The sequence below is a fragment of the Ovis canadensis genome, chromosome 11 (assembly GCF_042477335.2).
Source record: "Ovis canadensis isolate MfBH-ARS-UI-01 breed Bighorn chromosome 11, ARS-UI_OviCan_v2, whole genome shotgun sequence".
Taxonomy (NCBI): Eukaryota; Metazoa; Chordata; class Mammalia; order Artiodactyla; family Bovidae; genus Ovis; species Ovis canadensis.
Window position 1 is genome coordinate 51,815,021 of NC_091255.1, and position 22,931 is coordinate 51,837,951.

The following is a 22,931-nucleotide window of genomic DNA, read 5'->3' on the forward strand; positions in this document are numbered from 1 at the left end:
TTTTTTCCCTCAGAGCTTTTAAAACAAAACAAACCCCATGTTTTCTCCCCCCCATCCAGTTAAATATTGGAGGAAAGCAGAACATGAACATATATATATTTTGAAAGGCAAAGAAGCACAAAGAAAATAATTCAGTGGAATAAGCCCCAGGTAGCCCTGCTCCAAGCTGGCAAGTTGAGCTTGTTGAATGAAGTACAAGATTTTCCATCCCATTCACGTGGGAACAGAGGAAGAGAAAGGGGAGTGGGAAGAACACAGAGGGTACAGTGCTGATCCTTAGGATCCTGGAAACATGGAGCTCTTGGAAGTGATGAGAACCATAGTGAGATGATGAAAGAACAGAGTTCAAAGATGCAGTAGGGTAATGGACCCTGAAGGTAAAAGCAAAAGGGTCTGACTCCCTCCCTTTTGATGAGAAGGCCATCAAAAGGCACTTGGGGGTGCCTCCTGTTTCCTCATTCATCCTGCAGAGTGGTGGAGTGTGGGAAAATCCTCACCTCACCATGTTGCTGCTGCTGCTGTTTAGTTGCTAAGTTGTGTCCAACTCTTTGAAACGCCATGGACAGTCACCCCTCTCAGACTCCTCTGTCCGTGGGATTTCCCAGGCAAGAATACTGGAGAGGGTTGCCATTTCCTTCTCCAGGGAATCTTCCAGACCCAGGGATCAAATCCGCATCTCCTACCTGACAGGCAGATTCTTTACCACTGAGCCACTTGGAATTGTCACAAAGTAAAAGGGAACCTGAAGCAGAAGCTGGGAGACCTGAGCTTTCTGACTTTGGGTTCATAGCACAGCTGATATTTGAGGGAACAAGTTCTGAGAGGACTGAGGGTATCAGTATCTGGAAAACTGGGGGTTGAGAAGTGGTTTTCACAGGAGAGGAGCCAGGCGGCTCTCTGGTGTCTCAGACTTTGGGGATCTATGCTTGACAGACTTGATGGTGACCACTGTCTCAGCTTTGGGATTATAGCAACTACCATTGTACTGTGTTTATGAATCAGGATCCTTGTATAGTTATCTCATTTGGTCATCACCTAAACCCAGTTAGAGCAATATTATCCAAGTTTGAACGTGAACGTGAAGTCGCTCAGTCGTGTCCGACTCTTTGCGACCCCATGGACTGTAGCCTACCAGGCTCCTCTGTTCATGGGATTTTCCAGGCAATAGTACTGGAGTGGATTGCCATTTCCTTCTCCAAGGAATCTTCCCGACCTAGGGATCGAACCCAAGTCTCCCACATCGTAGACAGACGCTTTACCGTCTGCAATCTCAGCCAAAAGGCCGAGAAGCAAAGTTTACAGACAAGAAAACTAAGGCCCAAGAGATTAAGGTCACTCAGCTAGGTAGGGGGAAGTATCAGTTTCTTCATCTGTAAAGTGAGTTAATGATAGAACCAGGCTCCATCGCCTGCTGATTTGTAACAGAATTTCTTGGAATCGTTATGATCCGAGCAGATGCAAAGCCCCAGGAATATACGGGTCTCCTGTTAAGCCAATCTTGCCTGTTCCAGAGTTGAATTCAGGTTTTTTTTTTCCAAGACTTCTAAAGCGCAGGCGCGGCGGGTGTATATGCGGGCGTGGGCGGGGGCAGGGGAGAGGAGAAGGGAGGAGGTGGCGGCGCCCTCCTCCTCCGCTCACCCTGCGCAGGCCACGGTCGCCCTCTGCCGACACAGGGCGGAAGCGCGTGGAGAGTGTATGTTTTCGTGCCTGAAAGCCGGCGAAGAAGATCGCTGAACTATAGAGGGCGCCCGTCAGCATGCTGAGTAACCCATTCACCGGTCCCTTCCTCGAGCACTTCCTGTCTGATCTCTATGATCCATCCGGTTACGTCTAGAAAAGTTCCTGGAGCTTTCGATTAATCGTAAACAAAAGAGAGGTGCGCCGACCCGGAAGTTGAAACTGGAGCAGGGGCGGGAGGAGCTCGGGGGGCCGGCGTAGGGGCCAGGTGGAAGTAGCTCCGAAGGGCCGCGGTGAAGGGCCGCGGTGAGGGTCCCCGGGAAGCCGTGGCCATGGCGGTGGCTGTGGCCATGGCAGGAGCCGTACCCGGGACAGAGCTGGGCCCCGCGGAAGAACTCGCCAAACTCGAGTATCTGTCTTTGGTGTCAAAGGTTTGCACCGAGCTGGACAATCACTTAGGTATCAACGACAAGGATTTGGGTGAGTCTGCGGAGGTCCGTGTGGCCTCTGGGTCTGGGCTCGAGGAAAGCGGAAGGAGAAGGGGGGTTGATGGGCCGAGTGTGTGTGTGTGTGTCTGTCACAGAGACTTGGCCCAGAGCACCTGAGGCCGTGGCCGCCTCTTGAGAATTCTCCAGGCCGAGCTGTTAGAACGCTTTTCCCAGAACTGTCAGTGAAACCCGAAGCGGCCGTCGCTGCTTGCGTCCCCCTCTAACCCCCTGCTTCCCACCCCCCCCGCCCCTCCAGCCCCCCCAGTCCCCCCAGTCCCAGATAATTAAACAGCGTTAACAGCAGCAACGCAGAGTCACATGATGATGATGGTGAAGATGATGTTTTTTTTTTCATGGCAGCCACTTACTGAGTTCTCACTACGTGCCAGATAGTATGCTTAGTGTTTTACTTTGTCTTATTTGCTCCTCATACCATCCTGTGAGATAGTATTTTCTGTTTATAGATTACGAAAACAAGGCTCTGAGTAATTAAGTACCCCCCCCCCCCCCTCAAGGTCACGTATCAAAATGTGAGGTGAGCTTGGTCTGGAATCCAAGTCTGTAACTTTAACTGTGCTCTTAACCATTCATGCTTATACTGTCTCTGAAGCACCAATGTATAGTGTCTCTCAAACATTAGACGTCTTGAGACAAATTGCACATGGGGCGAATACAAACTGAGGAAATGGAAAAGACTAGGGCCCCACAGCTCAGGCTGCAGGCAGGTGGAATCCTCCTGGAGGCAGAGGGATGGATAGGGTCTAGGGCATGGGTGGAGGAATTGACTTGATAGGCACAGGGATGCTTCATTTTAACTGGAAGGAGGACAGAATGTGATTTTAAATGCAGATGGGTTTAGAGGTAGGTGGTAGGGAGATGAGGGAGAGAGTTCCCATTTGACAGTTCTGTTTTCTAAATGAAGATAAAGTCATCAATTGGAGAGATGGAAAAGGACACATGCATGAGGAGAAGAGGAGTCAGGGAGGTTAGAAGTATGATCCAGGGTAAGATACATAGTTTCTCTGCAGCTGTTTTTCTTATCTGTGAAATAGGGATGATACTGTGTTCTTCACTTTAGTTCACTTTTCTCTTGCTTGTCATCAAGATGTGCCTATCTTGTGTAATTTTTTCTCAGTTTACTCTTTTTTTTTGATAATGAGGTGATAGACTGGTCAGGTTGCTATCTCTCTGGGTAATATGTTCCTTCATTCAGGAAATGTTCACTGAGCTGGGGGATTAGGAATACAGTAGAGTACAAGATAGATTCCCTCAGTGGGCATACATTGCTTTCCTCTCTCTTTTAAACTACAGAGTACTAACGAGTTAGCTTTTTTAGAGGAAACAAAAAGTTCTTGAGACCAAAACTGTTCCACCTCCACCTTCATAGGCCACTTGCAAGTCCAGGTTGTCACCTGCTATAGATTGGAGGTTTCAATGACACCATCCTTGGGTTTGATTAATTTATTAGAGCGGCTCATAGAACTCAGAAAGTGAAAGTGAAGTCGCTCAGTCATGTCCGACTCTTTGCAACCCCATGGACCGTAGCCTATCAGGCTCCTCCATCCATGGGATTTTCCAGGCAAGAGTGCTGGAGTGGATTGCCATTTTACTAACTGATTTATTATAAAAGGATGTAACAGCTAAATGGAAGATATGTAACAAGGAGAGAGGAGCTCCGACGCTTTCTGAGTGCCCCACTCTCCCTGAACTTCCGTGCATTCACCAATCTGGAAACTCTCTAAACCCTTTCTGGGTATTTATGGAGGCCTCATCGTATGAGCACTCATGTATTATATAGGCACAGCTCGCATTGTATAGGCACAGGTGATTAAATCATTGGCCATTGATGATGATGTTCAGTTGCTAAGTCATGTCCAACTCTTTGCGACCCCATGGACTGCAGCACGCCAGGCTTCCCTATCCTTTACTGTCTCCCAGAGTTTGCTCAAACTCATGTCCATGGTTGAGTGATGCCATCCAACCACTGATGACTGAACTCAATCTCCAGCCTCTCTCCCCTTCGAGAGATCAGGGTGGGGCTGAAAGTTCCAGCCCTCTAATCTATTGATTGGTTTCCTTGACAACTAACCCTCATCCTGGTTACCTAGGGATTTTCCTAAGGTTATCTCAGAAAAGTAAAAAAAATAACTTATTCTCTGCATTTAGGAGAGCTCCACACCAGGGATAGAAACCAAATATGTGTTTCTTCTTATAAATCACAGTATCACACTGTTAAATACAGATTTATGGAACCAGTAACATTAAAAATAGTAATATTGGAAAAGTGTGATTGCCAGAGTTGGTTTTAGTAACAAAAAAGCTAAACTGCCAGGGTTGGTTTTAATAACAGAAAGTTAAATATTTATTTCTTGAGTGTTTTACTTGTTGACTTGATTTTTTTGTTTTGACCTTGATGTATTATCATTTAAATCAGTGTCATTATTTTTCCTGTTTTCAACAATGAGCTAGTTTTTAATTACTGATTCATTTTTGATAGTTCAGTTATATGATGTCCTCATATAATTCTGAAAATTAAAAATAAATCCTCATTAATGACAGCTACAGTGTGAATGCTGGTGACTGCTTTAGGATTGCCTCTTTTGAGCATTGTATGACCAGCACCATGTGATTTAGTTCTCTGTCCACATTCTCTAAAGAATTTGGGCTCTGAAATCAGATTTCTGGATTCCAGTTCTGGTTCCACCAATTATTTTTGGGTAGGTCATTGTCTCAAACCCTCAGCCTCCTCATCTGTGAAACAGGGACAATAGTACTACCTACCTGTAAGGGCTGTTGTGAGAACCATGTGGGTAACCCATGTGGAACACTTAGCATAGTGCCTCAAATGTCGTAGACGTTTAAGAAGTCTTAACCATAGGCACTGTTGTTATTAACTTGTTATTAAATAAAAACCTGATGGCAGCTGGCTTTCACTTAACGTCATAAAAAAGGTAAAGGCAAATTTCAGCATGGAAATGGTATGTGGTACTAGTTTATAAGTTGGTTATCCAGATCTTCCGTGTTATCATTATTATTTTTTAGGATTAAAATCCAAATGAAGGGAATTGCCTGGTGGTCCAGTGGTTAGGGCTCCATACTTTCCTTGCCTAGGACCTGGGTTCAATCCCTGGTTGGGGGACTAAGATCTTGAAAGCCATATGGCATGACCAAAAAAAAGTCCAACTGAAATCGTTAGAAGTTGAGGCAATTTTCTCAATCTATCATAAAATGCACTTTTCTCCTGCAAGTCTCTTAATTAATAAATAGTTCTAATATTGGAAACTTTGAGAACTAGGCAGGTTTGTGAAATTTGAGGGTAGGGAGCAAGTGAGTCTTACACCAACTTGGATATTGTACCACCCAGCAGCTGCCTGGACCTCATATATATTATAGATCATGTGAGTCTTTTCAGAAACTGTAGAAAGCATCCTATTGTGTCCATGTGTGCATGCCTGTGCACATGTGTGTCGCCTTATGACCTTGGACATGCTTGCCTCTAGAATCTGTATGCCTGAATACATACCTAGTAGTTTCATGAAGCGGAGAAGGCAGTGGCACCCTACTCCAGTACTCTTGCTGGAAAATCCAATGGACGGAGGAGCCTGGTAGGTTGCAGTCCATGGGGTCACTAAGAGTCGGACTGACTGAGCGACTTCACTTTCACTTTTCACTTTCATGCATTGGAGAAGGAAATGGCAACCCACTCCAGTGTTCTTGTCTGGAGAATCCCAGGGATGGGGGAGCCTGGTGGGCTGTCTATGGGTTTGCACAGAGTCAGACACGACTGAAGTGACTTAGCAGCAGCAGGAGTTTCACGAAGAGTACAATGATCTGCGACAAGGAGGTCTTCCTCTCTCAAATGCACTCAAAGGCCTGGTGATCCATGTTTTCTTTTTATTTGTGAAGATTAACTAGGCCATACATGGATAATCTTGGCAATCTAAATTCTTTCTCTACTCTTACTGAATGGTGTTTTTTGGTTTTTATGAAGACTGAAGACTGTTGGATAACCAGACTGGTTTTATTTTTAACATACTTGAAACTGATTTCTTCCTCAAGTCTCCATTCTCCTGGTTTTCTTGTTTGCAGCTGAATTTGTGATCAGTCTTGCTGAGAAAAATACCACCTTTGATACTTTCAAGGCTTCGCTGGTCAAAAATGGTGCAGAATTTACGGTATGTGTGCATAGAGACCCCTGTTTTGTTTTAATATCACTGTTGGATTTAAATTTTGATAGTACATGTCAGTAAAGTGCACCATTAAGTATGTGATGTTTTCATGACACTAAGCAGTGGTGATATAACTGAATTGCCTGTGATACCTTTCTAGGAAAATCAGGCAGAATTTCCATTATTAAATCTTCATGGGTGCTTACATTCTTGTTCTGTGAATCAAGAAGTCAAAAACAACAGTCTGGGTGTGAAAGGTAGTTCTAAACCATGGGAAATAAAATAGTTGAAGGGAACTAAGTCACATGCCTGCAAAGAGTCATAAATATCAGTTTTCTCTGAGGTATGTTACTAGGTTCAGGCCACATCAGGTTGCCACTCTGCTTTATTTGTCCCAGTTAGGTAAGTTCAGGTGCATTACCACTCTTTCTAAAGGACACTCCTTTTCTTAGTGTTTTTAAGCACTGATCCAGGAGCTGACAATCTTTGTTCTGTTTCTTTTCAAAGGATTCACTCATTAGTAACTTGCTGCGTCTCATACAAACCATGCGGCCTCCAGCAAAGCCTTCTACTAGCAAAGGTGAGCAGACCTTCTAGCCAAGCTTCGTCTCCAGTATGGTTTAGGTTGTGAGCATCCTGTAAATTGCATTTAGATCAGCCCTGGGTGTTCTTTGGAAGGAATGATGCTAAAGCTGAAACTGCAGTACTTTGGCCACCTCATATGAAGAGTTGACTCATTGGAAAAGACTCTGATGCTGGGAGGGATTGAGGGCAGGAGAAGGGGACGAGAGAGGATGAGATGGCTGGATGGCATCACCGACTCGATGGATGTGAGTTTTAGTGAACTCCAGGAGTTGGTGATGGACAGGGAGGCCTGGCATGTTGCGATTCATGGGATCGCAAAGAGTCGGACACGACTGAGTGACTGAACTGAGCTGAACTGACCCTGCTGCAGCTGCTGAACAAGTAGATAAAAGAAATAAGACATAACCAATCAAATGCATGTTGAAATATACTCCCCATCCCAGTGCCAGTATATTTGTTGAAGGTTTTGTAATCAGTATTTTTTTTTTAGGAAGTTGAATTATGTTTATAGTAATGTATAAGAGTAATGTAGAAAAATGTTTTTAGTTTGATGCAAATCTAATGTTGAAGTTCTTTTGTTAATCTCTTAAGAATATTAATTATGTCTTTTTTTTTTTTATTCTTTCATGCTTTTAATGAATTAAGATCCAGTTGTTAAGCCCAAGACTGAAAAAGAAAAGCTGAAGGAGCTCTTCCCAGTCCTTTGCCAGCCAGACAACCCTTCTGTTCGGGTACTGATACCATTTTGAGCTTGTCTACTGCAGCTACATGTCCCCCCACCTCACCCCTTTTCTTTGTCTCATTAGTTATTAGTTTTAAGTTTGCCTTCACTGTAGCGTATTAGTATTTTTTCAAAGTAAAAGTGTCTGGCCACTCCCTGAGCACGTACTATGTGTAGAGTAGTGTTAAAGGGTTCAGAGAATGATATTCCAGGGAAATGAGATTGGGAACTGTGGGAAGCAATGATTAAGGGATATGGAATAGGTATGAAATAACTTACAGTTCTGAAACAACTGCCTGTTGTGCAAAATTAGATTTTTTTCTTTGTTACATATTGTGTGTATGTGTTCAGTCATGTCTGGCTCTTTTCGACCCCATGCACTGTAACCCACCAGACTCCTCTATCCATGGAATTTTCCAGGCAAGAATACTGGAGCGGCTTGCCTACTCCAGGGGATCTTCCCTGACCCAGGGATAAAACCGGCATCTCCTGCATTGGCAGGCAGATTCAAAGTGTTTTGATTTTTCAATTTCACTAGTACCTACTATATGCCAAGCTGTTATAACTATCAGGGTACAGTGGTGAACAAAACAGACCAGAGTGTCTGCCCTCTTGGGCATTACATCCTGGTACTGGGGCAGGGAATGAACATGTAAACTTCTCTAGTGGGGAGGAGACAGGCAGTACCCAAGTAAGTAGATGATATAGCTGATAGCGATGAGAACTATGGAGAAAAGTAAAGAAGTGAAAGAGGGAAGGGAGTGTAGAGGGAGAGTGCTGTGTGAAAATTTTGACGTCTGTTTTCTGTTCATAATCATCACTTGCATGCTTTCATGAGAGGAAGGTAAAGTCGCTTAGTCGTGTCCGACTCTTTGCGACCCCATGGACTGTAGCCTACCAGGCTTCTCGGTCCATGGGATTCTCCAGGCAAGAATACTGGAGTGGGTTACCATTTCCTTCTTCATGGGATGGGTGGTACCTAATTGTCACCATAAGGCTTGTATTAAGGACAAAGGGGATTTGCCAAGTGTGGAAATGACTTCCAGGAGCCTTTGCTCATTTCTTCTCCCTCTGTCTCAAATTGTGTTGGAAATCTCTGCCCCCTCTGCTTCCCTCACATTAGTGGTCAGAACTGTAGGGACTGTTAGATTTGCAGATGACCCTGAAGTACAAATTCTTGAGAGCGGACTTTTCTTGTCCCCTTTTCTCCTGACATGGCTACCTCTGTCTCTGTAGACCATGCTGGACGAGGATGATGTGAAAGTTGCTGTGGATGTCCTAAAAGAACTGGAAGCCTTGATGCCCAGTGCAGCAGGCCAGGAGAAGCACAGAGACACCGAGCACCGGTTTGTCCCTAGCGTCCTATCCTTTGCAAGTTTAGGATATAGTAATAGTTGAATTGTGGACCAGCCAAGCAAAACTCTGGGCAAGTTTACAGAATCTAGACTGGCCACGTACCATACTGTTGGATCTGTTTTCATTCCTCCCTGGTGAGAGTGTTTAGGCAGCAAGTGCTGAGATGTTCAGAAGATAGAAATCTGGGTTGAAAGAAGGCTGAATACGTTTGTGGTCTCCTCTTGTTATTAGCCTGCAGGGATGTCAGTCATAGTTACTGAAACTCCAGTTCAGCATTTAGTGGGTACCTTCCATATGCATGGCACTGTGTTAGGTACTTGGGAAGGCGAGGATGGAATTGGGTTGGTTTTGTTACTCAAACAAGTATTTGTTGCTAGGGACAAGGCCAAAAAAAAGAAGCGCAGCCGGAGCCGAGAGCGAGAGCGTGACCGCGAGCGAGAACGTGATAGAGACCATAAGCGGAGACACCGGTCCCGCTCTCGATCACGTTCCCGGACCCGGGACAGGAATAAAGGGAAGTCTAGATACCGGTCCAGGAGCAGAAGTCAAAGTCCCCCCAGAGATCGGAAAGACCGAGACAAGTATGGGGAGCGGAATCTGGACAGATGGCGGGATAAACACGTGGACCGCCCTCCCCCAGAAGAACCCGCCATTGGGGACATTTACAACGGCAAGGTGACCAGCATCATGCAGTTTGGATGTTTCGTGCAGCTGGAGGGACTGAGGTAATGACACCAGCAAAGGGCAGAATTTCTTTTATCACTGGGGATTTTCATATTTTAAAAAGTGACTGTGTCAGGCTGTTAGAAGTTGACCTTTTATTTGAAATGTCATAGAGCCATTTATTCCTTCCTCTGACTTCAGGAGATCCACTCTTTTGCTAGTTGACACAGAAGAATTTGTTGCCCCCCACCTCCACCCTAACCCCCAACTTTTTCTTTGGGAAGGTGGTAATTCTAGTTTATTGTTTGCCCAGTTTCTTGGAACTTTGCTCTTGAGTTTAATACCCCTTTCCATTCGTTCATTTCCAACAAGGGTGGAGAATGGTTGGGGGAAAGGTATTTTAAGCATGTTCCTGATGTGTCTGACTTCCTCAGGAAGCGGTGGGAAGGCCTGGTGCACATCTCTGAGCTCCGGCGGGAAGGCCGTGTGGCCAATGTAGCTGACGTGGTGAGCAAAGGCCAGAGGGTCAAGGTCAAAGTGCTGTCCTTCACTGGGACCAAAACCAGCTTGAGCATGAAGGTAGGTGAGATATGCAGCTGATTTCCACATCTGGTGGTCAAGGAGGCAGAAGAGAACGGCAAGTAAACGCTTTCCCTGGTTTTTGTGTCTTAGGATGTGGATCAAGAGACTGGAGAAGATCTAAACCCAAATCGACGGCGGAATCTTGTCGGGGAGACCAACGAAGAGACCTCTATGAGGAATCCGGACAGGCCTACCCACCTGTCCCTCGTCAGTGCCCCTGAAGTAGAGGATGACTCACTAGAGCGCAAGCGCCTTACCCGCATCTCTGACCCAGAGAAGTGGGAGATCAAGCAGGTCGGGGCCCTTTGCTTTTATGGCCACAGTCATTCAGGGTGTAGCATGATGGTTATGAGTGTGGACCCTGGACTTCAGACCACTCAGCTTATCATCCTGAGCCAAGTTATACTACCTGTTTGTGCCTCAGAGCCCCCACCTGTAAAACAGGGCCAGTGTTGGTATTGTGGGGATTAAATGAGTTAGTAGAAGTGATGTTCTTAGATCTGTATGTGGTTAAGTGCTGTTTGAACGATTGTTCCTGTTTTCATCATTTGTCAGTAAACATCAAAACCCCAGTGTGCCAGGCCACTGTGCGAAAACTAGGGCTATGAGGATAAATGTATCATGGTTCCTACCTTTGAGGAACTCCCAAGTCCAGCGGAGGAGACAAATTGAAGCATATAACTGGGAAGGTTTACCTTCTACATAATACGGACTGTGCAGAGTGCTATGGAGTCAGGGAGCAGATAACATGTCCTGGGAATGCGACTCTTGAGCTGTGCTTTTGGGCATGATGTTGTGCCCCCAGGGGTGGGATATATGGTGTTTGAGGCCCTGCAGTCTTGGGTCAGCAGAGAAGAAAACCTCGGTTTCCTACATGAAGTCTTTGTATAAAGTCAAAAGAAGAGTGTTGATCTAGCAGGCAACAAATGTTTCCTTTTATCCTTTGGCTAGATGATTGCTGCCAATGTCCTTTCCAAGGAAGAGTTCCCAGACTTCGATGAAGAGACTGGCATTCTCCCTAAAGTGGATGATGAAGAAGGTAACCAGCCACTTAGATGGACCAGGATGATGGATTGGGAGGACAGTTGGCAAGTTCAACCATGGATAGGGTTTATTTGTAGTTTAAACCAGTGGTTAAACTCATCTGTTTCTTGGGTCTCACAGCTCTTCTCTCAAAGAACAAGGGTCCTTTCATGATGGAGGCAAAAAAACCTTATTTTTCTGATAAATATTTGTATATTGCTGTACTTGTTGCTTATGATCAGTTTTTAGGATATAAGGTGCTTATAAGCAGTTTTTAAGATATAAGAAGTTCTAGTATTTGGGGGAGTGAATTTGATCTCATATTCTTAGTAATTGTTCTCTAAACCTTGGATCCACCTAGATTACCACTGAGTTGTCATGGAAACAGTTTTTAAGCTTAGCCTATTGGTAGTTTTTTTTTTTTAATTGTGAAATAAATTCCTTAATGAAGTGTATATGGTTTATATAACAATAACAAATGAAAACCTGTGTACCCACCACCCAGTTCAGTTCAGTTCAGTTGCTCAGTCGTGTCTGACTCTTTGCGACCCCATGAACTGTAGCACACCAGGCCTCCCTGTCCATCACCAACTCCTGGAATTTACCCAAACTCATGTTCATTGAGTCGGTGATGCCATCCAACCATCTCATCCTCTGTCGTCCCCTTCTCCTCCCACCCTCAATCTTTCCCAGTATCACGGTCTTTTCAAATGAGTCAGCTCTTCTCATCAGGTGGCCAAAGTATTGGAGTTTCAGCTTCAGCATCAGTCCTTTCAATGAATATCCAGGACTGATCTCCTTTAGGATGGACTGGTTGGATCTCCTTGCAGTCCAAGGGACTCTCAAGAGTCTTCTCCAACACCACAGTTCAAAAGCATTAATTCTGCTGCACTCAGCTTTCTCTGTAGTCCAACTCTCACATCCTTATATGACTACTGGAAAAACCATAGCCTTGACTAGATGGACCTTTGTTGACAAACTAATGTCTCTGCTTTTGAATATGCTATCTAGCTTGGTCATAACTTTCCTTCCAAGGAGTAAGTGTCTCTTAATTTCATGGCTGCAATCACCATCTGCAGTGATTTTGGAGCCCCCCAAAATAAAGTCAGCCACTGTTTCCACTGTTTCCCCATCTATTTCCCATGAAGTGATGGGACCAGATGCCATGATCTTAGTTTTCTGAATGTTGAGCTTTAAGCCAACTTTTTCGCTCTCCTCTTTCACTTTCATCAAGAGGCTCTTTAGTTCTTCAATTTCTGCCATAAGAGTAGAACTTTATCAGCACCTTTGACGCCTTTACATGCTCGCTCTGATTAGACCTTTCTCCTTTCTCTTCTAGGTAATCACCATCCTGAACTTTACCTTATTTCCTGGTTTTTTTAGCATCTTACTACCTGTCTATCCCTAAACACTGTATTGTTTAGTTTGTTTTTGAACTTCCTTTTTTTCCTTGAGTCATCATTATTCTTTCAGTATATATCTGTGTTGATTTTTATAGTTAAATTTCATTCGTTTTCACTGCTGTAGAGTTTTTCTGTGTATAAATTTGCCATAATTTATCCATTTTACTTTTGATGGGCATATGGGCTGTTTTCTGGGGGGTTTTTGTTTGCCTTTATGAAAAGTTCTATTATGAAATTCATGTACTTGTCTCTTAATGCACGTGTGCAAGACTGTCTCTTTTTCCTGAATACATAGGAGGAGAATTACTAGGTAGCAGGACATGTGTGTGTTCAACTTTACCAGGCAGTCCTCATTGTTTCCTAAAGTTTTTGTACCAATTTACACTACTACTATAATTGTAAGTGAGTTTCTGTTGCTCTACATCCTTGCCGACATTTGATGTTATCCAACTAAACTCTGCCCTCACCCCCATCTATCGTGGGCTAAGAGTTGTTATTTCACATGAAGTTGAATGGCAAATGCTTTAGTACCATTTAGAATATCAGACAACAATTCTCCACAGGCTTAACTTCTTTTGAAAGAAGCTCTGATCCATTCTTAGGCTGGAGCACAAATGCCTTCGAAATGGCTGTTGGGCAGGGTAGTCACCCACATTAGAGTTTTGACCTTGGGAGCTATCTGTGATAAAGATTGCTGATGCCTGTGGAAATTAATGGCTTATGTGAGAATGATTGGTCATTTATGCCTTTTGTTTCTGGCTAATTCTTCTTTTGGGGGATTTCCAGATGAGGACCTTGAGATTGAGCTGGTTGAGGAAGAGCCTCCATTCTTGAGAGGGCACACCAAGCAGAGCATGGACATGAGCCCTATCAAAATCGTTAAGGTGAGAAACGCTGGGACTCTTGATGTGTCAAGTGAACTTCTTTTCCTAAAGTAACGATTCAGTTTTTCAGAGCAGGTTACTAGATCTGAGTAAGCAGAACTCAGGCCATAGGAGGCAGTAGTGACTGTTGGTTGGGGTCTAGAATGTTTTTGTTATAGAGGAAGATTGACTTGACTTTGTTGTTTTCGCCTTTTAAATTCTTACAGTCTCATTTTAGTGCGTTTTGGGAGGAAGCAGAGATAAATATGAGTGCTGGATCTATCATCACTGCCTTTGTCCAGGCTTTAAGGCTTGAGTCATCACCTTACAGGTTCAAGGGCAATTGTTAATGGATCACTTGACCAATTGGGGTTCCCAGTAGAAGGCTATAGCAGTAGATGTTATGTAGGGTAGAGCTGTGAAGAGAATTCATGAAATCGTTACGATAAAATTTGGGGTTTGGAAGAAGGTATCTTAAAGGCCCAACTGTTGCTTATAATCCAACCATATATTCTCTGCAGTTCATCTCACGTGGTCTTCTCGTGTCTGCTTGACAGTGTTGGTGACAGGGAATTCAGCAGCTCTTGAGGGGACCCATTGCATCCCCAGATGGATCTGATCAGTAGACTTCTTTAGATAGAACTAAATATGTCTTATTGAGGCATCTACATTGGTCTTAATTTTAGTTCTCAGGATCATACACAAGAATATGGCTTTTCTCTTGGGGTTCTCATCTTCAAGCCAAAAATGCCCAATTCTTTCAGTGATTTATCACTGTCCTTGTTCATGTTCTTTGAATATGGTACAGTTGATCCACTTCTTTCGTGAAGTCTAATATGTTGATATGAAGTTTCTTCTGGGTGAGTCTCTTTTTTAGATTTGAGTGGCTTAACAACATACATTTTATTTCCTGGATATTCAATGCATGCTGAGATCCCATTCTGCTGTTGCCTTGTCCTCTGTTGCACTAGAATCCAGATGGCTCCCTCTCCCAAGCAGCAATGATGCAGAGTGCCTTGGCCAAAGAAAGGCGGGAACTTAAGCAAGCACAGCGGGAAGCTGAGATGGATTCTATTCCCATGGGACTCAACAAACATTGGGTTGATCCGCTGCCTGATGGTAGGACTCTGGGGGTGGGTGGGTATGTGGACTTAAAAAAAAATCTGAACCTTCAAATATGCAGGGAGAGGGCACTGCCGTCACGTAACTGAAGATTTAGCCTTGACTTCGGTGATGCAATTTTTCCCTTCAGTTAGAGCATGTTTTTGTTTGTTTTGTTTTTTAAAAGTTTTCGTAACTGTGGTCAAATCATTAGATGGCTGTTTTCTTTTGAATAACTTAAAAATTTTTATTCTAAAGATAATACAGCTCTGAAATGTCTCTTTTCATATAATTCTTTGTGTAGTAAATATTAACTGACTGTTGGATAAGTCATGACAAATACTGTTTGTGTTAAGTACATGGGGATACAGCTGTGAAGAAGACAGGCATGGTTCCTGCTCTTATGAGGTTTACAGTTTGGTGGGGAAGTTGGATATTAACCAGATAATTACCAAATAACTAATTAGTTAAATCATGAACCAGTGCTAGATAAGAAGTAGAGGTGTGTTTGGCTATTGTGGGTCACTTCCCTGGGAACACAAAGGCCTGAAGGATAAATAGGATTTAGTCTGTCCATGGGGATGCATGGGGGTTGGGGAGTATGTCCCAGGCTGAGGAATAGCCTGTGCTGAGGCTGTGATGTCGGAAAGAAAACCTGTGTGGCTGTAACAGAGTGATGGGTGGAGTTCACGGGGGCAGGGGTGAGATGTGGCTGCAAGGATTTTGTAGATGGCATTAGGAATTGAGGCTCATTCCTGGTGTTCACTGGGAAATGGTGCCAAGTTCTAAGCGGGGGCGTGGCAAGATCAGAATGGAATTTCCAAAGGATTATTGAGGGTGCCCTGCAGAATGGATTGGCTGGGTAAAGAGTAAACACATGTGGTGAATTAGGAGGCTTTTATAATAGTTCAGAGGAGAGATGATGGCTTAAAGACAGGATGCAGAGAGGAGGAATGTGCTGGAGAAATGTGATCTGTTGAGGGTTGGCAAGGGACAGTGAGGTTGATAAGAAGTCACCTGTTTTCCTTCGCAGCGGAAGGCAGGCAGATTGCTGCCAACATGAGGGGTATTGGGATGATGCCCAATGACATTCCTGAGTGGAAGAAGCATGCCTTTGGGGGCAACAAAGCTTCATATGGAAAAAAGACCCAGATGTCAATCATTGAACAAAGGGAGAGCCTCCCCATCTACAAGCTGAAGGAGCAACTGGTCCAGGTGAGAAGCTCTTTATGACGTGTTGGTGCGGAAATCAGGGTGTTTTCTAAAAATGACATGTCTTAATTGAAATCAGTGCATTTGAAGTGGCTTTTCTGAAGAGAATAGGAAAAAAAACATTTCCAACTACTTAAAAAAATACATATATATTATTCTACATTATTTCTATGAGGAAATAAATCTATTTGAACTGGGGATCCCTGGAGCAATTACAAGTGGGCAGAGTATTGTGTTGAGTAAGGAAAATGGGGATGCTTGACTTCCCATCGAGGCAAGTCTTTATTTCAGGTACTTGTTTCTATTTTCTTGCCATCTGAAAAGATCATGAAACCTTCCTGAGGCAACATACTTTATTCGTTTCCAGCAAATCCTTTCAGTGATCTCTTATACAAACAAGTACAAATATATATATATGTACATACACACACAGGTATCATACGTTTATATGAACCATGTGTGTTTCTAGATGGCAGCATATTATATATATAGTTCTATATTTTGCTTTTTCCCCCCTCAGTGACACAGCTCAGCATTGTTCCCTATTTTTTTTTTAGCGCTTTGTTATGTGGGTGTACTGTGGCTTATTTAACTAGTCCTGTGTTAATAGACATGTAGGTTGATGGCAGTCCTTTGCTGTTACAAACAGTATAGAAATCAAGTGACTTTAGGGGGTAAGGTACTGGAGTTTTGAGAATGACAGTAGAAAGGAACTGTCTTTATTTGCTACTGAATTCTTTAATCATGTGCATATAATACTTGAAAAAACATACATGTATGTATATAAAATATCAGGGTGAGCTGGATAATTTATGCTTTTGGCATCATTGTATTTTTATGAGTTTAAGGAAGACAATACGTTTTTAAATAATTGAGTCGGTTTAAAGAAAAAAAGAATACTCATGGAATTCTCTGGTGGTTCAGTGGTTAGGACTTCATGCTTTCACTGCAGGGGGCCCAAGTTTTATGGGAACTGAGATCATGCATGCTTCTTAGAGCATCCAAAAATGTAAATAAAATTAAAAGTTTAAAGTTTTAAATTTGTTATGTGTGCGTGTGTGCTCGGTTGCTAAGTCATGTCCGACTCTTTTTGTGACCTCATGGACTGCAGTCTTCCAGGCTCCACTGTCTGTGGGATTTCCCAGGCAAGAATACTGGAGGCGGTTGCCGTTCCTTTCTGCAGGGGATCTTCCTGACTCAGGGATCAAACCGCATCTCCTGCGTTGGCAGGCAGATTCTATACCACTGAGCCATCTGGGAAAGTGTTGAAAGTGAAAGTGTTAGTTACTCAGTCGTGTCCGACACTTTGTGACCCCATGGACTGTAGCCTACCAGGCTCCTCTGTCCATGGAATTTTCCAGGCAAGAATACTGGAGTGGGTAGCCATTCCCTTCTCCAGGGGATCTTCCTGACCCACATCTGCATTGCAGGCAGATTCTTTACCTACTAAGTTGAAAAAGAAGATCACCATAGAAAATCACCGTTAATATTTTTTTCTATGTATACTTAAAAATTTAAACCCTGGTTGTCATCTTACATATCTGCACCACTGTTTCCCCTTTTTCTCCTTTAATGTTAGAACTTAATCAATTATTTTACTCCTGAGTAATGTGTGGCAGATTTTAATGACCTTACTTACATTTGGTTGCTTTCAGGCTGTCCATGACAACCAGATCCTGATTGTTATTGGAGAGACCGGGTCTGGGAAGACCACGCAGATCACCCAGTACCTGGCGGAGGCAGGCTACACTTCCAGGGGCAAGATTGGATGTACCCAGCCTAGAAGAGTAGCGGCCATGTCTGTGGCCAAAAGAGTGTCAGAGGAGTTTGGTTGTTGCTTAGGCCAAGAGGTGAGTGGGTGATGACGCTGTCCTGGAAATAATACTACCTTTTTTCAGGTTTCTCCTGAGAGAGAGAGGGTTTCTCATGGTCATCAGATCTGTTCAGGATCAAACCCCAGGCAGATTTTACTTTGAGGAAATCACTGTACATCTTGGTCAAATTCTATCTATTAAAATTACGGTTAATAGTCTGGGCTGAAATCGTGAGTGAAGATGGCAAAAAGGAGAGGTTTGTGTCTAAGGTTTTCCACTTCTGTTCTGCTTTAGGTGGGCTACACCATTCGATTTGAGGACTGCACCAGCCCTGAAACAGTCATCAAGTACATGACAGACGGGATGTTGCTCCGAGAATGCCTGATCGACCCCGACCTCACTCAGTATGCAATCATCATGTTGGACGAGGCGCACGAGAGGACAATTCATACTGATGTGCTCTTTGGATTGCTGAAAAAGGTAACTAGATGCTCTTCAGTGACCCTTCTGCCTGTTGGGAACTGAATTCTGGGAATAGATGTTATTTTTTAAGATTTGCTTACTTTATCATTTATTTTTAGCTGTGCAGGGTCTTTGTTGCTGCATGTGGGCTTTCTCAAGTTGCAGAGAGCAGGGGCTACTCTCTAGTTGTGGTGCGGGGCTTCTCATTGCAGTGGCTCCTCTTGGTGGAGCACGGGCTCTAGTTGTTGTGGCGCGTGGGCTTAGTTGCTCTGCGGCATGTGGGATCTTCCTGGACCAGAGATTGAACCCATTTCTTCTGCATTGGCAGGAGGATTCCTAACCATCAGACCACCAGGAAAGCCTGGGAATTGAATTTGAGTACCTGTGCCTTTTTTGGGCAGTCTTTTTTAGTAAGCTGCATTGCATTTCCCTTTAGACGGTTCAGAAACGGCAGGACATGAAACTGATTGTCACCTCAGCCACCTTGGATGCTGTGAAGTTTTCTCAGTACTTCTATGAAGCTCCCATCTTTACCATCCCAGGTCGAACATACCCAGTGGAAATATTGTACACAAAGGAACCTGAAACCGATTATCTAGATGCCAGCTTGATCACAGTCATGCAGATCCACTTAACAGAACCGCCAGGTAGGGGGAAAAGAGCATTTTTCCTCTTAGGCCAAAAGTCCTGATGTGGGTATTTTTGCTCATTTTTTTAAAAAATGCCTTTGAAATATTGGTTGGTCTATAGGTCTCAGGTTTGCATGTTTGAAGTGGTGGTGATGAAAATATAAATAATAGTATGCAGGGTATAAATGCATCTATTTAAACATAGACACAAATATTTTTAAAATTTAAAAAACCAAAACATCAAACAGAATAAACATGGATAGAGGAAAACCTCTTAATTTGTTAGAGATCAGAATATGAGAGTGTTTTCCACCTTTTGGAGTTCTGTGAATGTCAGTGTGGCCTTTGTATAGAACACACACCGAGGAAGTCAGTTCATGCTCCTGTTCTCCTCTTAGGTGATATCCTGGTCTTCCTGACTGGTCAGGAAGAGATCGATACTGCTTGCGAGATTCTGTATGAAAGAATGAAATCCCTGGGACCTGATGTTCCAGAGCTGATTATCCTCCCAGTGTACTCTGCTCTCCCCAGTGAGATGCAGACCAGAATCTTTGACCCAGCTCCACCTGGCAGCAGAAAGGTAACACAGGCGCTTGTGTTCTGAAACCACGTGGTGTATGCAACTGTTGCTGATGGGAATTGCTTATGGTGTATGCGAGTCCTGTGTATTATATTTTAGGAAGTAGTCCAAACAGTTTGTTAAGGAATGAGGGTCTTGTATGTGATCCCTGCTCTTCTTCCTCCCTTTGCTTTCATTTGACAGGTCGTTTTTTGAGCATTTCCCAGACGTCGGGGTAGACACAGGGCTGCCATCTGAGGACAGGCTTCTGTCTGCTGTGGAACATCCACCAGTAGACAGGCTTTTACCATAGAGTGTGACAGTGCTACTGGTGCGCTGGGTCTTCAGAGGGGGAGCACCCAGCCCAGTGTTCTTATTGGAAGTTAGGATCTAAGCTAGTCCTGAAGAACGTGCGGGTGTTCACCTAGACGAGACGGGCAGGACAACATGAATTCCAAGTCAACAGAACAGGCTCTCCTAGCCAAGAGCTGTGAGGGTTTTCAGGGAGATGTGTAGTTCCAGCCGCTGGAATTGACTGTGTGAGTATGTGTGAGACAGTGGGAAAGGAGACAGATGGATTTTGCCTAATAGCTTTATTGAGGTATATAATTTACATACCGAACAGTTAACCCTTTAAAGCATAAAATTCGGTATATGTTAGTATAGTCACAGAATTTTTTTAGTATATTCACAGAATTGTGCAGTCATGAATTACCATTATTAATCATTCATCACTAACCATTAATCACTACAACTTAATTTTTAGAACAAACTCATCATCCCCAAAAGAGACCCTTTTGAAATCATCCCCCATTCACCCCTCTGCTCAGCTGCTGGGAACCACTTTCTGTGTCTGGATTCACCTGTTCTGGACATGTCATATAAATGGAGTCATTATAATTTGTGGTCCTTGGGGACTAGCTTCTTTCACTTAGTGTGTTTTCAAGATTCATCCATGTTGTAGCATGTATAAGCACTTCATTTCTTTTTACTGTTGAAGAATACTCTGTTGTAGAACAGCATGTACCACATTTTGTTTATCCATTCATCAGTTGATGGACATTTGGATTGTTTCCACCTTTTGGCTGTTATGAATAACGCTGCTGTGAACATTTGTTTACAAGTTTTTGTGTGGACATATGTTTTCTTTTCTCTTGAGTACATACCTAGGAATGGAAGACAGATGGATTTTTCTTTTTTAATTGAAACACAGTTGATGTACAACATTATGTTAGTTTCAGGGGCACTACAAAGTGATTTGACATTTGCATACATTATAAAATGATCACCAGAATGAATCTAGTAACCATCTGGAAGACAGATGGATCTGAATAACATTGAAGAGTTAGAACGGTCAAGACGTGGTGGGCGCCTGGAGATTTAGGGAAGGGCAGTGGGGAGAAGTCAGGAATGACTACCAGGTTTCTGGCTCGGGCTGCTAGGTGGAAGATGGTGCTGAGGAGGCAAATGAAGAGGAGCAGGTTTGAGAGGAAAACGGTGACTCCTACTCTATTCCTGGTGATTGTGCTGCTCTCCACGGGGGAGTTCTCTGGCAGGTAGAAGCCTTTCAGGGCCAGTAAAATGCTGGCGTGAGGTGAGATGTTCTGGTGCCTCCTGGCAATGATTTTTTCCAAGCAATTGTGTTTTATTGTCTGAACCTCTGGGTGGAAGAAAAGTGGCAGTACCAGGCTGAGACCAATCATCTAGATCACATATGCCGCTTTTTACACACAAATGGTGAAATTCCTCTGCTGCCTCGTGGTTCATTTTATGATCAGAAAAAAAAAGTCTCCCTCTTGTTCCACATACACAAACAGCTCATTTTGTAGTACAGATGTCCCTGTGGGGGAAGGAAAATCTCATTTTGCGCTGGCACATGTGATACCAGGAAATCTCTGCCTTCCCAGGGTGCTAGAAAATTAAAATTGTAGTAATCAGCATTGGATCTAGAAAATGAGGGATGTAGCCATTTGCACAAATGAAATTGGCTTTGATTGGCCATTGCTTTTTCCTATTCCACTTCTCTCAGGTACCACTCCCTCCCCAGCCTAACACTTAAGATGAAGGCGCCTCCCCTTCCACCCATTTGGGGCCAAACAGAGATTAAGTGCTCTCTAACCATCTAGAGAGAGGGAGAGAGCTGCACAATCTCTTTGGAAAGATGTCCGAGTTCAGAAGTCTCATTTCACACCTCAGGACTGAGACTGGGCAGTTCAATCCAACTGTGTCCCTCTTGCCTGCAGGTTGTGATTGCCACCAACATTGCAGAGACATCGCTGACTATTGATGGCATTTACTATGTGGTAGACCCTGGATTCGTGAAGCAGAAGGTGTACAATTCTAAGACAGGGATTGACCAGCTCGTGGTGACTCCTATTTCTCAGGTAGGACAACTTCTTCTGGCAGCTTTCCTGAAAATCCTGGTTAGGGCTTTTCTGACATTTTTTATGGTTTTGTATTTTGAACTTTATTGTTTTAAGATACTGGCTTCTTTGTTGAGATACAGGAGATTTTGTGTTGTTTGTTTTTAATCTTCAGAATAGTGTTTCAACATTTAAAAAAACCCCATAAAACTGGAACTTAAATTTAATCTTAGCACCCTTGATTATCTTAAGAGTATTATTTTTAAAAATATTGCACTTAGCCACAAATATCTGAGATAGTAATAATTCAAGAAATGATAGTGTTTGTTTGGTAATTATGGAATGGTTTCCTGCCTGAATTATATTTTTAAATGAATATCCTGATCATCCTTTTTGAAGGAAGTTTGGCCCCAATGTATCTGAAATTTAAAAGTTCATTTCTTGAACCTAACAGTTCTGCTTCTGGAAGTAAATCTGAAAGTTAGAAATGATTGAACTCATATCCAAAGGTAATGGAAAAGGATGTTCATGAAGCATTATTTATACTAGAGGGAACCTGAGAAAATTCTAAATTAGCTCTGAAAGGGAAGTAGTTTAATAAAGTATGGTAAATTCATGCCATAGAATGTTATGTGGCATTAACATAGTGGTGTGTATCTATGTTTAATGACATAAGCACATAACTATGATATATTATTTGAAAAAAGTGAGCTACAAAATAGCATGAGTAGTATAATCCAGTTTTTGTTTAAAAATAGATGGTATGTGCCTGTGCACAGCGTATGTGAACGTACCTGCAATTGAAAGCGTAGTATAGGCAAAATGTTAGACAAGGTTCTTGGTGGTGGTGCTGCTGGTTTCTATGCTGATGGGTAAAGCACATTTTCTTCCCTATACTTTTATATATTGTCTTAATATTCTATAAAAGGCATGTATTACTCTCATAATCTATAATTCCATAAGGTTATTTTCATTTTGAAACTTAAGTAATAATAGCTAACTCTTGCAGGGTACTTCCTATGTGCCAGGCACTGTCCCAGGTACTTTCACACACATGAACTCATTACATTCTCAGTTGATCTTTTGTGGTAAATGTTGTTATTATCCTTATCTCACAAGTGAGACTGAGGGCCAGAGGGGTTAAGTGACTTGCCTAAGGTCACATAGCTGGTAGAGCCAGGATTTAAACCTGGACAAGGGAGTTCCCTGGTGGTCGTGGTTAAGACTGCATTTTTAATGCAGGGGGCACGGATTCAATCCC

General features: G+C 43.2%; 1 protein-coding gene across 1 annotated transcript in view; it reads left to right on the plus strand.

Annotated features, from left to right (window-relative positions):
- The first annotated feature begins 1,793 nt into the window (after window positions 1-1,793).
- DHX8 (DEAH-box helicase 8) overlaps window positions 1,794-22,931 on the plus strand; it is a 28,687-nt gene continuing 7,549 nt past the window's right edge. Inside the window, exons 1-17 of the mRNA XM_069543475.1 lie at window positions 1,794-2,157; window positions 6,255-6,340; window positions 6,842-6,914; window positions 7,565-7,650; window positions 8,877-8,986; window positions 9,374-9,721; window positions 10,094-10,238; window positions 10,332-10,535; window positions 11,193-11,280; window positions 13,454-13,551; window positions 14,502-14,649; window positions 15,665-15,846; window positions 17,499-17,693; window positions 17,952-18,137; window positions 18,556-18,766; window positions 19,147-19,328; window positions 21,551-21,691. Of these exons, the coding sequence (XP_069399576.1) occupies window positions 2,010-2,157; window positions 6,255-6,340; window positions 6,842-6,914; window positions 7,565-7,650; window positions 8,877-8,986; window positions 9,374-9,721; window positions 10,094-10,238; window positions 10,332-10,535; window positions 11,193-11,280; window positions 13,454-13,551; window positions 14,502-14,649; window positions 15,665-15,846; window positions 17,499-17,693; window positions 17,952-18,137; window positions 18,556-18,766; window positions 19,147-19,328; window positions 21,551-21,691 (2,631 nt within the window). The 5' untranslated portion in view covers window positions 1,794-2,009. The remainder of the gene's footprint in view (window positions 2,158-6,254; window positions 6,341-6,841; window positions 6,915-7,564; window positions 7,651-8,876; window positions 8,987-9,373; window positions 9,722-10,093; window positions 10,239-10,331; window positions 10,536-11,192; window positions 11,281-13,453; window positions 13,552-14,501; window positions 14,650-15,664; window positions 15,847-17,498; window positions 17,694-17,951; window positions 18,138-18,555; window positions 18,767-19,146; window positions 19,329-21,550; window positions 21,692-22,931) is intronic.